This window comes from Haliotis cracherodii, unplaced genomic scaffold, assembly GCF_022045235.1.
Source record: "Haliotis cracherodii isolate W230 unplaced genomic scaffold, xgHalCrac1.p SCAF_7, whole genome shotgun sequence".
NCBI lineage: Eukaryota > Metazoa > Mollusca > Gastropoda > Lepetellida > Haliotidae > Haliotis > Haliotis cracherodii.
Window position 1 is genome coordinate 1,836,303 of NW_027266330.1, and position 17,466 is coordinate 1,853,768.

At 41.6% G+C, this 17,466-nt stretch overlaps 1 protein-coding gene across 1 annotated transcript; it reads left to right on the plus strand.

Annotated features, from left to right (window-relative positions):
- Nucleotides 1-56: 56 nt before the first annotated feature.
- LOC139448335 (kinase D-interacting substrate of 220 kDa-like) lies at nucleotides 57-17,219 on the plus strand. The gene is made up of 9 exons (XM_071229880.1): nucleotides 57-112; nucleotides 2,767-3,045; nucleotides 7,304-7,502; nucleotides 8,197-8,207; nucleotides 10,794-10,856; nucleotides 12,492-12,548; nucleotides 12,931-12,990; nucleotides 13,715-14,333; nucleotides 14,861-17,219. Exons 1-9 carry the CDS (start codon nucleotides 79-81, stop codon nucleotides 14,862-14,864), a joined length of 1,326 nt encoding a protein of 441 aa, XP_071085981.1. The 5' UTR covers nucleotides 57-78; the 3' UTR covers nucleotides 14,865-17,219.
- Nucleotides 17,220-17,466: the final 247 nt, after the last annotated feature.

Below are 17,466 nucleotides of genomic sequence, written 5' to 3' on the forward strand. Positions count from 1 at the left end.
GGAGGGTAGTTTGACTCACCTCGGAGCCTGACACGTTTGTTTCTCATATTTTCCAGAGGGGTGATGCTGACATAGACCATGTTGGACAGGGGCCTGCTGTTGATACTGCTGGGTACGTTTATGTTGAGTGACTCCAATACCAACAGCCACAGGTAGTTTGTGTCCTTAAAGGGGCACTGATCTAAAGCAATTCCCCGGGACTGGTTGCTGCCTTTGTTATTGTTTTTTCCCGTGAGTACCCGGATGATATTGAAGAAACCTAGACTAGTTTGCAACCTGTGCTGCGCAATTCGTAAGCGCATTTGTCACTTTTATTGATAGTATAAGGGTTATGGTCACATTGATCAAAAAAATGAAATACAATTTTGGAAATAATTAGGAAATGTAGGTATCTTTGTGGGTAGCATCGGTAATGGTGAGTTTTGATAAGTTACTTGCTTGGTAATTGAGCAATCCGAAATCCGAAAATGCTTTCACTGCTTGGATATTTTCTTTTTAAACTATAACGTTGGGTGTTTCCAAATGACGACAACCAATGAGCTCCGCCATTCTTTTTTTTTTGTTTAGGCTGAAGAAATTAATTAACATGCACCCTTTGTCGAAATCTTTATAGATCACTGTTAACCAATCAGTGTTCAAAAATGGGTAAAACAAATATTGTCCCAAGTTTATTTTGCTGTCCTTACAGACAGTAGCCCAGTCTCTTGTCACGCTCAGTTGTGTTGCGCATCATCCAGGTACTCACGGGGATAAAACAACAACCAGTCCCGGGGAATTGCTTTAAATCAGTGCCCCTTTAACACCGCTTGTGAAGACACATGTGACCAACCATGAGATAAGGGACCTTATGGGTGAAGAATTACATTTTGACTTTTCATTATTTCTTAAAACTACAGCATCTTTATGAAGTCAGCACAAATGTATCCTGGCACCCATAAGGTCCATCTTCTCCAGGTGGGTCACACGTCTAAAGGAAACGGTTCAATGGCTTGTCAGGTGTCCTTAAACTCAGAGGTGTACAATTAATGCACACTGTTTAAGTTATATACTCTTACAAAAAAGTAGAGGATGCGCGGAAATAACTTAAAATTTCCAAAATTGTAAGAGATATTAGTTGATAGTAATAGTTGATTGATAATAATGAATGTATTGGGAACCTATAGCCAGGAGTGAAGTATCACAGCAGATGTTATGACCGCCAAGGATCGTGGAAGATCGATGAGAAATTTCAAAGTTGATGTTTTTAATGCCCCAGATGTGTTCAGTGGGGGAAATGTTATTGCTAGTTATGCACTCCATGGATGTTGTACTGCCGGGGGTGAGCAATGACAACTTGTGCACGGTGAGCATGGGCGTTGTCGTCCTGAAAGAGGAAACCTTGACCCACACACCTTGCAAATGTGACAACAAAGGGTGTCAGTATGTACGTTGACCCGATAGTACTGACCACTGACCCTTCCTTGCACAATATGGAGTGGGGTTCGCTCAGTGGAAGTGATGTCAGCAAGTTTTACAGACATAAATCTTACTGCATAGGATGTTTGTCATCAACACTTATCTTTGTTCTCATGTCTGGTATATAGAGAATACTAGACTCATTCTCGTTAGATACCAGTTTTACGAAATGAGTGGTCGCATGCCTCATGCTCATGGGGACCCTGGATCTATTGATCAGTAGTCATACATTGTAAATGGATATCACTCGATTATATAATATCTGTAGAAGCTCTATGCATAACTTATGCAGAATGCACACCGAAATTGATGCCTGTGACTATCTTGTTTGGTTTAATAAAACAGGAGATTGCATCAGTTCTGCCTTGTATTTGCGAAATGAATGACGAATGATCTCGCGATTTATTGTGAATGAAAAAAGTAGTCTGGGTGTGACAGAGGTCACTGTTATCCAATCAATACAAATAAAACAAGGTCAGCCTTGTACAACACGTGTGTGACGTACAGATCTAGTATCTTACCACCTTTATCTTCACCACGTGGGTGATAATGACATTTATGTTTCATGATCCCCTACTTTTGATAAAGAGTATAATGTGCTTGAACTTACGTAGCAGTTGTTGTTAGTTGTTGTTGAAGAAGTTTATTCAAGAAATGTGATTATGCCATTGGCCCATTGCCCATATGGTTGATAATATGTCATACTTGAGAGATTGGGTAATACACGCTATCTAAATTTATTTTACATTGTCTTTAAAAGAATGTTGCCATTCTCCGAAAATATATTGTTTGAAAAAATTCAACTCTTATTCTCTGTCTTTGACATAGTGATAAAACTTTGTTCAGCCATCTTTAAATTAGTCTGTATACCTAACGCACGAGGGAAACAATAGTTTTCTAAAACTAACTTTGGCTGAATTGGAAGTTTGTTTCGGTTCATTCAGATTGTATTTTGGTCATTGTTATCAACATCTACATCGTAGACTCCGTGAACACAATGGTTCCTCATCATTTACATGGAAACATTGCAGTTTTCCCAATTCTCCACCATGGGCGTTCATTACAACAAATCGTTCACAAAACGTTTTCCTTCCTAAGGGAGAAAATTCTATAAACACATGTTCTTTGCATACCACTAAGAATATCTCGTGACATCAGTTTCTCCTACTGTTACTGATGTATTTCATCAACATTTTCTGAACGAGTTCATAACCATGTGTACTGCTATCAAAATGGCAGGCAAGCAGACGAAGCTGACATCATTCCTCGGGGTCAAAAACTGTACACACCAATAAACCCTTGTCTTTTCAGGTGTGGGCGTATTGGGCCAGGAATGTCCCGTGGGCAAATATGGAGAAGACTGTCAACTGAACTGCAGCCGTTCCTGTTTCCCCCATTCCGGCCAGGATGTGCACTGTGACAGACACAGTGGTAGATGTTCTGAGGGATGCGTGGTGGGATGGTTCGGCGGCCAGTGTCTCCTGTCCTGTAGCAGGAACTGTCGGAGACTCATCTGTAGTCAGCAGACTGGTCAATGTACTCTGGGATGTAAGGGAAACAACACAGGGCATTTCTGTGAGATCCACCATGGTATGTACTAGTCAACAACACAGGGCATTTCTGTGAAATCCACCATGGTATGTACTAGTCATGCTGGGGAGGGGTGGGGGGGGGGCGGTGGTCTGGTAGCCTAGTGGTTAAAGCGTTGTCTCGTCACTCCAAAGACCAGGTTTCGATTCCCCTCATGGGTAAAATGTGTGAAGTCCATTTTTCAGTGTCCACCGCCTTGATATTGCTGGAATGTTGCTAAAAACATCATAAGATCACTCTCACTCACTCATTCACTCACAAACTCTCTCTCGCTCACTCACTCACTCACTCAAGTGTTGGGATGTTTGCCATGGTGTTGGGGTGTCTGCATGATACATGGTCTCTCAAAAGTGCAAACAATTCACAATCTTCCATTTTGTCACATTACATCATTATGTTTCCTATGGTTACATGCAGCACATGGGAAAGTTATTATTGGTCTGAATTTACATAGAATCATTACACATTATGCACATGGGAGTAATTCATCTCGAGAATATAGCGTGCAATGGAACAATGTCGCTACAGGAACAGATTCTCTTTGACAGGACCCAGGGGAAAATGTGTTCATTAGGAGTCTAGCCCTTGTGAAAAAAGTTAGTACATGTATCCATTACTGAGTGCTAACGTCATTCCACTGCGTGTTGAAACAGAACCACAAGATATGTGTCAACAAAGTATAAAAACCAGAATTGCACAAAAATATTAACATGAACATTCTCAGGATAGTGGATTATATAGTTAGGGAATTTAATAAAGCAAACAAAAGATTTTAGTACTAAACCACAGAGCTGTCAGTTAGCCAATAAACACATACTCTTGATCATGGAACACAACATTGAATTACTTACAACAAGAAATTATTTGTAAAAGTGAACAGACATCGTTGTCTGTATTTCATGGACATGTAAGTAATTTTAATGAATTTGTAAGGCAAGTTTTATGTGGCAGTGTATATTGTAACTTTATTTCTGATTAATGCAAGTGACAATTTGATTAAGGCGATCATGCAATATATCTCGGCACCACACGTTAGAGTGACCTCCCTTGGTTGTTCACACTGGTGCAAAATACTTCAGTCAGGAGCTTGCCGTGGTTACTGTTTGTAGAAGGCTGGCTCTACCTATATAAGAACGGGACGAGGGTGACTGTGTGGAGAGGATACCTGGGACACCAACTTGTCTGCGTGTGCCCACACTGTTTCCGGGATTCTGTCCTGGAGCGCGTGCCTCACTCAAGACTCAGCTGTACAAATACTTGACATTCGTGAGTGCACTGACGTATGTAATGGGGCCTGTTATTGTATGCTGCTACTGCCACGTTTTGACTCGGTGTATAAGTTTTAATGATTGTAAACCTAATCCTGTGTATTTCAGTAAAAGTTGTTGAATGTTCATTGATCTGGTATGGTAATTTACTACATTCTCAATTTAGTTTGTAGTGATTTCTGAGTCAACCTTTGTTTCAATTTGGGAATCAACACGTAAAAATTAGTAAATTTCAGTTGAATGAATTTTCTGATTTCTTTTCGTTTTATTGAAAGTTAATAACCTTATTAATTAACCTCTCGGGGATTATGGGTTTATGTCCCCATCAACATATGCGGGTCATCAGAGACAACTGAGTGGATCACGTGGTCAACCCTGGTCACTGGTTAACAGTGTCGGAGATCATGCACCGATCCCGTATTACCATCTGTCATTGCATCATGCACCAATCCCGTCTTACCATGTGTCATTGCATCATGCACCAATCCCGTATTACCATTTGTCATTGCATCATGCACCAATCCCGTCTTACCATGTGTCATTGCATCATGCACCAATCCCGTATTACCATCTGTCATTGCATCATGCACCAATCCCGTATTACCATCTGTCATTGCATCATGCACCGATCCCGTATTACCATCTGTCATTGCATCACGCACCAATCCCATATTACCATCTGTCATTGCATCATGCACCGATCCCCTATTACCATGTGTCATTGCATCATGCACCAATCCCGTATTACCATCTGTCATTGCATCATGCACCGATCCCGTATTACCATCTGTCATTGCATCATGCACCAATCCTGTATTATCATCTGTCATTGCATCATGCACCGATCCTGTATTACCATGTGTCATTGCATCATGCACCAATCCCGTTTTATCATCTGTCATTGCATCATGCACCAATCCCGTATTACCATCTGTCATTGCATCATGCACCAATCCCGTATTACCATCTGTCATTGCAACATGCACCGATCCCGTATTACCATCTGTCATTGCATCATGCACCAATCCCGTATTACCATCTGTCATTGCATCATGCACCAATCCCGTATTACCATCTGTCATTGCATCATGCACCGATCCTGTATTACCATGTGTCATTGCATCATGCACCAATCCCGTTTTATCATCTGTCATTGCATCATGCACCAATCCCGTATTACCATCTGTCATTGCATCATGCACCGATCCTGTATTACCATCTGTCATTGCATCATGCACCAATCCCGTATTACCATCTGTCATTGCAACATGCACCGATCCCGTATTATCATCTGTCATTGCAACATGCACCGATCCCGTATTACCATCTGTCATTGCATCGTGCACCAATCCCGTATTACCATCTGTCATTGCATCATGCACCAATCCCGTATTACCATCTGTCATTGCATCATGCACCAATCCCGTATTACCATCTGTCATTGCATCATGCACCGATCCTGTATTACCATGTGTCATTGCATCATGCACCAATCCCGTATTACCATCTGTCATTGCATCATGCACCGATCCCGTACTACCATCTGTCATTGCATCATGCACCAATCCCGTATTACCATCTGTCATTGCATCCTGCACCAATCCCGTATTACCATCTGTCATTGCATCATGCACCAATCCCGTATTACCATCTGTCATTGGATCATGCCCCAATCCCATATTACCATCTGTCATTGCATCATGCACCAATCCCGTATTACCATCTGTCATTGCATCATGCACCAATCCCGTATTACCATCTGTCATTGCATCCTGCACCAATCCCGTATTACCATCTGTCATTGCATCATGCACCGATCCCGTATTACCATGTGTCATTGCATCATGCACCAATCCTGTATTACCATGTCATTGCATCACGCACCAATCCCGTATTACCATCTGTCATTGCATGTTATCGTGCCTGATGGTGTGGAATGTTATTTCTTTATATCAATCACGAGGTTGCCTGCTTGCTGATTGTCTTGAGCCCAGTAGTTTGCTATTACGCTTGTGTTCCACCAACTTATGACTTTTACCTTTTTTTCACAAATTATTTAGTTTCAAAAGATATCACAGAGCTAATTGTTGACAGCGACATCAGGCATGCTGCAGCGACACTATGCTGACCAGTGACATCAGGCATGCTTTCAGTTCACAGTGTTAAAATATTCATCAGGTTAATCAGTGATCGGAGGACTCTGATTGCATCTCTGTGGTGGAAACTTGTGTATTTAAAGTCATACAACTGGGACAATGCGAAATGTGACATCAAACAAAAACACACACTCCAGTAAGAAATAATCATTCTCAGAAAAAATTTTCATTAATTAAAAAATCATTGGTAAAAATTCTGAATAAGCATTGGAAATAAACATGTTGTGCTTTCAATGTAGAGTCATGTTACCTGTAGGCACTAACCTGATTTTAGAAAGAGGACAGTGTGAATGTTTGGACAATGATAGTTTCATGTCACATGTCAGAGGTCATGAGGTCAACAAGTCAAGGCCACAAGCTTCAAGATACCCAGTTATGAGTGTGGTGACACTTTCAGCGATACAAATTGGCTCTCGTCCTGTAGTCCTTGCCCAACTGCCCAGTAGTTTCGGTATCATAAGGACTGGTAGAAATTTGCCCTGTGAAGGGTTTTGCTATATGTTCTCATTTTAAGGACTAGACCCGTGGACATCTGGGGTTGAATAGATCTTCAGCAACCTATGCTTGCCGTAAAAGGCGACTATGCTTGTCGTAAGAGGCTACTAACAGGACCGTTTGGTCAGGCTCCCTGACTTGGTTGATGCATGTCATTGCCTTTTTTATTTACGGACCACTGTCATATAGCTGGAATATTGCTGAGTGCATCGTTAAACAACAAACAAACAAACATAAGGACTAGTGGACTAAAATTATCGCTGCACTTTCTCAAGACACATTTTTTTTTCAAAGCTCTAGCAAAATCTACACCATTGATATGGAAGTATTATTTTACAGAAAGTGGTCCCAATCACAGTGAAGACCAGACATCACCGGAAACCACCTCAACTCCAGAAACCACCTCAACTCCAGAAACCACCTCAACACCAGAAACTACCTCAACTCCACTGGCTGCTATACTTGTACCTGTGTTCGCCATACCCATCATCATCATCATCATCATCATCACTGTGTCTGTATACAGACGGCGAAGAAGGTATAATTCTATTTCACTTAAACATGAATAGCCAAGAAGTTGCAATCAGTGATACAATAACTATATATTTTCACTATTTCACTACATTAACCATTTACTGGATGTAGTTATTAGTTCATAGGGGTCACATTGTTTCGTACAATTTATTACTATTTTATCCACAATATGAACAACTATCGAAAAAAACACCCTTAATTGTCATCCAAAACTGGCTCCCATAGGAGATCTCCTAGGGTGTGATCAAGCAATATCTACATTGTAGATATCGCTGCAATGAAATTGCATCACAATGCTTTGCAGACCATTGTGTTGTCATTGGTTACCATGACGTCACAATCAAATAACATCACTAATGGTCTGCTGCTGAAGCTGTTAGCAGTACTTCTTACATTTAAGATGCTGCTTATAACTGTCACAAACTGAAAAAGTTGGAAGAATGATGTTTGGATGATGAATAAAATAAAAGTGGAAAAACTCCTCTGCAAGCTTCCGAGTTTTTCCACTTTTATCAACTCGTGTTGACTCTATTTAATATCAGAAGACACTCGGGCCAGATTCTCTATTTATCAGGTTCATCATAAAAGGCAGTAAACATTGATCAAGTCATACGAGAAAATAAATTTCAAGTATTGATTAAAGATAATTTCATGATTGTTAGTTACTCAACCAGTTACTGTTTGCTATTCCGTTTCAGATCTGTGTGGGGTAAGTATTCAGGAAATAGTTAATATCTAAACTACATCTGTTGTCAAGTTTTCTATCATGTGGGTATTGGCAGAGCTCCAGATAAGCTTTTGGTGTTGTGTGCATTTTAAAATCTTTTGCTATCTGTAATTCTATCTGGGTATTCAAATTTCTGTTACCCACTAGTTTTTACACATGTGGGTATTTAAGTTAAATATTTAAAAACACTATTCATCTAGTCCCTGCAAACTGGTGTCGTGTGGGTTCGAGAGCTTTATAGGACTCAAAAATACAATGATACTTCCACAAGAAAGTGTGATGGCAAATGATCATGATGTGACTGTCATTGTGGAGTTGGGCAAGGTTGACGGAATGCCCGTATAATTTCAAAATAAGTTGCTGATTTGCTAATCAAATACGCAGGGCTACTTCATAATATTTTGATGATACGCACAAGTTTTTATTTTTGTTGCATATCTGTAATGTTTGTTGCGTATTTGATACGCTTGGATTTAATTTTACTGCGTATTTATGCATTTCTGATGCATATTTTACGCAGATACGCAGCTTATCTGGAGCTCTGATTGGTAACCAAGGGATTTACTTGGGTCTGTATTTTTTAGTTCTGGGGACTCCCCGTTATAGATGTTGGGGTTCAAGGCAGGGTGATAGGCATTCCAGTCTGTTCTCCATGACATGCTCATGTCGAGACACCTATCATATAGGGCGATAGGCATTCCAGGCTGTTCTCCATCACATGCACATGTCGAGACACCTATTATATAGGGCGATAGGCATTCCAGGCTGTTCTCCATCACATGCACATGTCGAGACACCTATCATATAGGGCGATAGGCATTCCAGGCTGTTCTCCATCACATGCACATGTCGAGACACCTATCATATAGGGTGATAGGCATTCCAGGCTGTTCTCCATCACATGCACATGTCGAGACACCTATCGTATAGGGCGATAGGCATTCCAGGCTGTTCTCCATCACATGCACATGTCGAGACACCTATCGTATCAGTGATTGGGGATCCCACTGTTAGACTGAAGAATGTCAACCACTGCCACCATGAGCTTGGTATTTCTCACCAGAATAGAACTGAGAGTGTTTTGTGACATGCTGTCTGCAAGTTGGCTCAATGTAATGATTCAAACAGTGAAACATTGTTGCATCCCCAGGTATTGTGATGTTACTAAACACTCTTTACAGTGTTAGAAATGGCACTGATCCTTTAGTCCTTGCCAAACTGTCCATTAGTGGGACAAGATGTCTTGTAAGTTACGGAACGATTTGAGTGGTGATGCATGTGTGTGGGTCAGAGACCATCAAATACATTTTCTAAAGTGTTTTGAATCATTAAGACAAAAACAGAAAGGTGAGGGAAATTTCTGAGTTCATGATGTTCCTGTCTTTCACTTTTCGCGGTGACCTCTAAATATTGTTGTGGTGCTTTTTCAATGGCCCGTTGTTTTCCAAAGTAGCTGTATGTAAGCCAGCACTATGATATACGAGTAATGCATCTTTGAGAGAGAATCAACAAAGCTTCAAAGTATTCCAGTAGGGCAAGGGAGATAACCCTTTGGCTTCTTGTGCTCATTCACTCTGTTTGTCTTTCTGTATATCTACAACATCACAATACCTTTAACAAATCACATTAAAACATGCAATGTTTTTTTATATTTTGATGTTAATCATCATTTGAATTCTGATTTCATTCACTGATAAGGTTTTAAAATGAAATATGTAAGCCAAGTTATTAAAATCAAATTTGCTGAACAGCAAATAGAATTGGGGTCAGTCACATGATTCCACTAAGTGACTTAAGGGTTAGGTATAAGTCATTATATCCTACCTCCATGTCACAATGATGAGATCTGATTGGTCCACGTGATCTTGATAAAATACTATGTATCCCGCCTTGGAGGGGAATAAATCAAGTCGTTATATCACTTTAACCATGTATCCTTTTTTTCTCTCCCCCAAAAGAAAAAACAAAATAACAACACAATAGACAATAACCAAGCCCCATTTTTTCATTTATTCCTATCAAAAAAACCCTCTGTTAGACACTTGACAGTTTCACAACATGGGACATATGTATGTGAAAGTTCCGGTATGACGGAACAAATGTCAGTGTGACAGGAACCAAAACATTGTGCAATGTGCACCTCCAAAGAAACAAATGTTGTTAGTAAGAGTTCTGCCAGAACTGGGGCGGTCGGGTAGCCTTGTGGTTGAAGCGTTCGCTCGTCACGCCAAAGACCCATGTTCGATTTCCGACATGGGTACAATGTGTGAAGCCCATTTCTGGTGTCCCCCGCTGTGATATTGCTGGAATATTGCTAAAAGCGTCGTAAAACCATACTCAATCAATCAATCAATCAATCTGCCAGAACTTATATTTATATATATATACGCATTGAACCAAATCTTGTTTACATGAGCCCCCTCCGTATAGGTCATGTTCGGCTACATTGGAATCTTGAAATGCCTCTCCCTGTCTATGCAGCATGCATCGGTAATGGGTGGACAGAAATGCCAGTCAAAACAATCAACACATTACAGTTATTCAAGTAGACTGTTTTGTTATTTTCAGCCCCTGACACAGAGAAGGAGCCAGGGAGCCCAGAAACACCCCGGGACTCAGACCACGGTGGAGGTACTGTACAACATGCATGTAGAAGACAAACAGCACTGGGACATTGTCCTGATGTTATCCATGTTTGATAAGACTTACTTTATGCCATTACCATATTTATAAATCTTGAAATCCCTGGGAATCACTGATTCAACATTGGCAATATAGAAGCCGCGGGCCACAAATGGAATCCCTTATTGCCATCCATTGACACAATAACATCACAAACAATAATACCATACTCCAATATATGTGTTTATCATATAATGGGTAGGTTTCAGGGCAGGATAAAGCCAACGGATAAAAACGATATCCGTTGGGGTCATATGCGGATAGAGATGCAAATATCAAAGGTCACGTAGGGACTACTTTCACTGTTTACAAACAACATGGCATCGCCCTTGTCATTCGGCGATCGAGTCAGAATTAACCATCGGGAATCTGGATAAACTAAAGGGATAATTGCTATCTTTATTAAAAGAACAGTCTAATATACTGAAAATCAGTGTCTAACTGTGACGTAGCTAAGGCATTTTATAACTTTTGGCAACTTTGGAGATATAAATTTCGAAACAATTTTGCGAGGGCACAAGGCCCAGCCAAGCGGGATCAGTAGCCATATCTGTGCTTGTCGACCTCTGCGGCTTGAAACCTTTTCCACAAATTGAAATAGTTGGATTAGGCCGAAATATGTTTGAGTTGTTACCTTGTTTCGTTTTGTCGCTCTGTGTACATCTGACTGTACTTGACGTTATGATAGGACAGACCGACTGTCAACAAAGTCTGAACGTGGCAGTGACGTCTCAAAGACTAGGGTTTGAGTAGCTTCCCTTTGACAAAGGGCAGTTACTCTAGCGGACAGACCGATGGATTGCCGCGAAATGCAAGTTAAAACAATTGTTGTTTTGCGTATATGTTGCTTCGCCACTGTATAAGAAACAGATTTTAGTTGGAGCTATATTGGCTACTGTCACAGTCCGACTGACACATCACTTACCCTGTGACGTAATAAATATTAATGCGCGCATTCCAGAAAAAATCGCAATGTTTCGGTAATGTTTGTGAGAGAGGGAGAGCTATTTTCAAGCACAGAATTAAAGAATGACATTATATGATAAAGAGGTTATCACGCTTGTGTGTTCGGGGATGGTAAATATCCTGTATTAGGAATAAACACTATGTATTTAGCTCGCCAAGGCTCGCTAAATACAATGTTTATTCCTAATGCAGGATATTTACAATCCCCAAACACACTCGCGTGATAACCTCTATGTATGCTTCTAGTAACAATAGAGGTGCTTTCATCTCTTTGTTAGCCCTCTAAGAAATCACTCGGAACACATCGTAGGTAACTTGCAAATCTCAAACATGTATCGTTGAGTTGAAATGAACCGATGTTTATCCAAATGTATTGGGCAAAGGGAAGTAACTCAGTTCATGTTCGTCATCTGCGACGAGTTTTGCTAACTCAACTGCGGACATATATTCCAGACTTGTTTGAAACAATGTTGGTCAGATACATTTGTTGTCAACTGATTCCTCCATGTACCCTGTACATATCCAGATCGGTTTACGACTTATGCTGTTGTTGTTTCCATGCCAAACTGATGACCATACACTGCTGTAGTTTTCTACAGAACATATTCTGTGTACCAACCTTGTGCGAGATGGAAGCACTGAGCCCTTGTACCACACTAGAGTCTGACATACACGGTAGGTTGGAGAATAGTGTGTACAGTGGGCACGACTAACAGTAGTCATGTCATCATATCCCAGTTGAGTGGATCGATGTCAATCCCTGGAGTGTCTGGTCCGATTATTTACAGACAGCCTTCGCACAGCTGGAATATTGCCAGTAAAACAGGGCAAACAACAACAAAGATGTATGAAAAAGCTCTGCCCATCATCTGAAACAACCTCTGCAATGAGCAGGTTGATATGCACCTTATTGACCTTCATGACATGCATGATAACACATTTAATCCACATGAGAATAATACAGTGTATGTAATGTCAGGATATGTTCAATATTTGCATCTTCAAACATACAAAATATAGTTTCAGTCTGTTTTAACCACCCTGTTTGTCTCCACAGCCTTGAGCGGAGAGGAGGAAACACAGAAGACTGGGACACCCCTAGGACCTGATACACGAGGTGGGTGGAGACAATGTCACATGTATTGTAGTGGGCAATCCACCCTCCAGACATACACACAACTGTGTTAGAACTGTAAGACCTGATACACGAGGTGGGTGGAGACAATGTCACATGTATTGTAGTGGGCAAACCACCCTGTAGACACACAACTGTGTTAGAACTGTAAGACCTGATACACGAGGTGGGTGGAGACAATGTCACATGTATTGTAGTGGGAAAACCACTTTCCAGACATACACACAACTGTGTTAGAACTGTAAGACCTGATACACGAGGTGGGTGGAGACAATGTCGCATGTATTGTAGTGGGAACACCACCCTCCAGACATACACACAACTGTGTTAGAACTGTAAGACCTGATACACGAGGTGGGTGGAGACAATGTCGCATGTAGTGTAGTGGGCAAACCACCCTCCAGACATACACACAACTGTGTTAGAACTGTAAGACCTGATACACAAGGTGGGTGGAGACAGTGTCGCATGTATTCCCATCTCAACTCACCATGTTGTTGTCAGCCATATCTCTTGTTTAGATAATCAACTGTTTTATATCCTCACCGTAGCTGTAAGATAAAGATGTCTGACGTGTACAGAGTTTACTTTGTGTTACAGCGACACCGACCCCCGCACATAGAGATGTGTACAGAGTTTACTTTGTGTTACAGCGACACCGACCCCCGCACATAGAGATGTGTACAGAGTTTACTTTGTGTTACAGCGACACCGACTCCCGCACGTAGTGACCCCTGGGCAGCCTATGACCTGCGTGAAGCCTGCTGTAGGGGAAATGTGGCGGCTGTCAGAGGGGTCCTGGTGGCAGGTCAGGTTGACCTCAATTGCAGAGATCGGCATGGGAGGACACCAGTGATGACCGCCGCAGTGAAGGGACACAGAGACGTGGTGGAGCTCCTGGTGAGTGAAGGGGCTGATGTGTCCCTGGTGGACGATGTCGGTGACAACACCCTTCACTTGGCCTCTCGGGGAGGAGACATAGAGACAGTAAAGTTGGTCCTGTCTCTGAATGTGGTGGACATCAACAGTAGAGGAGGATGGCGGTTGAAAACACCAGTGATGATAGCGTCACAGAATGGACACAGAGAAGTGGTGGAGGTTCTTGTGAGCGAAGGAGCTGATGTGTCACTGGTGGACTGTAATGGTGACAACATCCTCCACTGGGCCTGTCGGGGTGGAGACGTGGAGACAGTTAATTTTGTTCTGTCTCTGAACGTGGTGGACATCGACGCCAGGAACAAGTGGGGTAGGACAGGGGTCGACACAGCGAGACCTAGGAGAGATCAGAAATTGATGGATCTCCTGGTGACGTGGCGCTCAGTGAAGTGAGTGTAGTGTTTGAGCAGACATTGAAGGAGGCATGTTGTTACCCATAGTGACGTTGTGTGTGACTTAATATTTCAGGCCCATGGTGAGAATATTTTTTTTATATCTTTGAGGAGAAAATAACCATTGTGAGACTTTTATCATTTGGGTTTTTTTGGTACTTCTCATGATCAGTTAAGGAAATTGTTGAACAAGTGTAAATATAGATAATGTGTGATCAGCATATAAATCTTAGCATCTGGTAATATAATTCTTTGTCAACTGTATGTCAAAAGTTCAGAATATTAATGGTGAAACAGTCACAACTATTGAGGTACAATCAGGCATGCTCTTTCTATGAAGATTTCAGAGAACATCACACAAGTCTTGCTCAAAAGATGTTTGATTAAGGTTACTACCTTCAAAACTTTCTAGGTTTTATTGTAGAAATGTGGATGACATTTCCAAGTTTGACGCATTAGTGACAAAAATGGTGTCTTGTGATACACTTCCTTAGACTTGTATCAGATTTTCCCATTATTTTCAGGTGAACACTTGACTTGACTCGCATCTGATAGTGACTGCGCCAGCAGGCCTAGGGATTGTGTAGATGTTCTGTTGTCCAATGAAGTCAGTGACCAGAAGGGGAACGTGAGGGCATGAATGGTCCTGCTGTGAAGTGATTTGACCTCCGTGGGTCTGCGGGATTGTGAGGGCGTGAATGGTCCTGCTGTGAAGTGATTTGACCTCCATGGGTCTGCGGGATTGTGAGGGCGTGAATGGTCCTGCTGTGAAGTGATTTGACCTCCATGGGTCTGCGGGATTGCGAGGGCATGAATGGTCCTGCTGTGAAGTGATTTGACCTCTGTGGGTCTGCGGGATTGTGAGGGCGTGAATGGTCCTGCTGTGAAGTGATTTGACCTCCGTGGGTCTGCGGGATTGTGAGGGCGTGAATGGTCCTGATGTGAAGTGATTTGACCCCCATGGGTCTGCGGGATTGTGAGGGCATGAATAGTCCTGCTGTGAAGTGATTTGACCTCCGTGGGTCTGCGGGATTGTGAGGGCATGAATAGTCCTGCTGTGAAGTGATTTGACCTCCATGGGTCTGCGGGATGGTGAGGGCAGATAACTTTGTCATGGGACCATCCACCTGACAAATTGCCATCAGTGACCACAAGAGGGGTCCTGTGATGGACATTACTTGTCCACCACCAAATGCTGAACATTGAGCAACACAAGAGTCGCAATGAAACCAGAACTCTCTGAAGTGGATTAACCTCCAATCCTGTAACCTGAACGTTAGATGTTGTCTTGACCATGCCAGGCATGCAGTTCCAGTGGAAGAAACCCTGGTTGTACAGCTGGACCTTGTGGTCGATGCTAAGCCGTCATTATTGATTCCTTACAGTCTTGCACTGATCGGATGTATGTCAAAGATGCAGTCTGAAACCAATATCCCAGGAGAACCAGACGGATATGATGCCAACATGACATTACTTTGTGGACGTCTAGAAGGTGCTCGATCCCAGGTGCTGTCAGTCTATTCGTACCAAGTCCTGAATCAAACACCAAAATGCATAGCAACCACATTTTGTGCAATTGTGGTTTCAAGCATACCAATTGCACACAACCACTCACTTTAAGATAGCTTTGTTTTTCACAGCTAAACACAGCTAAACACTTCAACGAATTACTTGTTGAATTGACTTGGTCCCACATGTCCTGTGAATGTGTGACAAATTTGTTATTCATGGGCACGCAGTGACCCAGATGCACAGGTAGTTTCCGGGGCATTATGAGTAATCATGATAAACTGTTTGCACATATGCGAATCATGCATGATTCTGAAAGATCATGGCATGTTTTGATTTGTGCACGATGCCACAGGCACTTCCTTGGCGAGTACAAGTGGACTATTGTTGCATGGCAGTGTAATTTATTGTCAAACAATGTTGTATTGTTTATGCTACGATTCATAAAAGTTCATGGCATTGTGTTTTGACAATGATTAGTTGTCAGGAATGAAGTACTATGCAATGTAAATATTGGTATGGAAGTTACTATATCTACATGCTTTTTTGAGACAAGTGTGATGTTGAATCAGCAAGACTCATCCAGCACTGTATAGAGCCTCCAAGAAGGGATGTAGACTGTATAATGGGGCAGCGCATGCCTCTCTCATCTCACATTACATCTCACATGACATCAAGACGCGGTTGTATGAAGATTATCCAGCCTGGACCTATTTTGGAAGATTTCGACCGTTGCAGCTTGGTGAATATTATTACCACTGGTACTGAATTTTATGGTCCCACTGAATTTTGTACTGCCATTGTAAAAACTTTGCAGTAATCTATACTGACATGTAAACTGAGCAAATTCTATAATTCAGTTGTTTTAATTGTATACCATTTCTTTGTTTTTTGTTGGTTTTACTATTGATATCTGGGTCAACTAATTGTTTTAACTTGAAAGTCAACACGTAACAATATATTGTTTACATAACATTTCTCATCATTGTATTGTGTTATCTTTTGATATCTTTCACATTTCTGAAATCCTTGGCAGAACTTTGACGGGGGAGTAGTTTCTCTTCAAGTAGTGTTTCTGTTCTGATGGCGTCTTTGCACTCTCTGTGAGCCTTCTGAATCTCAGTCCGAGTCTACCCATGAAGATCCGGGATAGAATAGGTCTTCAGCAACCCATGCTTGCCGTAAAAGGCGACTATGCTTGTCGTAAAAGGCAACTACCTGGATCGGGTGGTCAGGCTCGCTGACTTGGATCAGTGTTTTCACTGTGTATCCAGCCTAGGCCTAGTTTGGAAGCTTGACCACTTTTGTGGCTAGGTGAACATTAATACCACTGCCATTATAATTGTATTGCCATTGAATATTGTACTGCCACTCTATTGTGTATAGCCAATGTAATTACTTTGCAGTAAGTTGTATTGATATGTAAACCTTGTTAATTTTGTAATATAATTGTTGATTGCATATCGTTTCTTTGTTGTTTATTAGTTTCACACTGAATTACTTTAGGGATAGGTTTATGGATTATCTTATTGTTTCAATGTGGAAGTCGACATGTCACACAATGTACACTCATCATTCAACATTCAACATTCAACACGCATCAACATGTGGAGATGTGCTT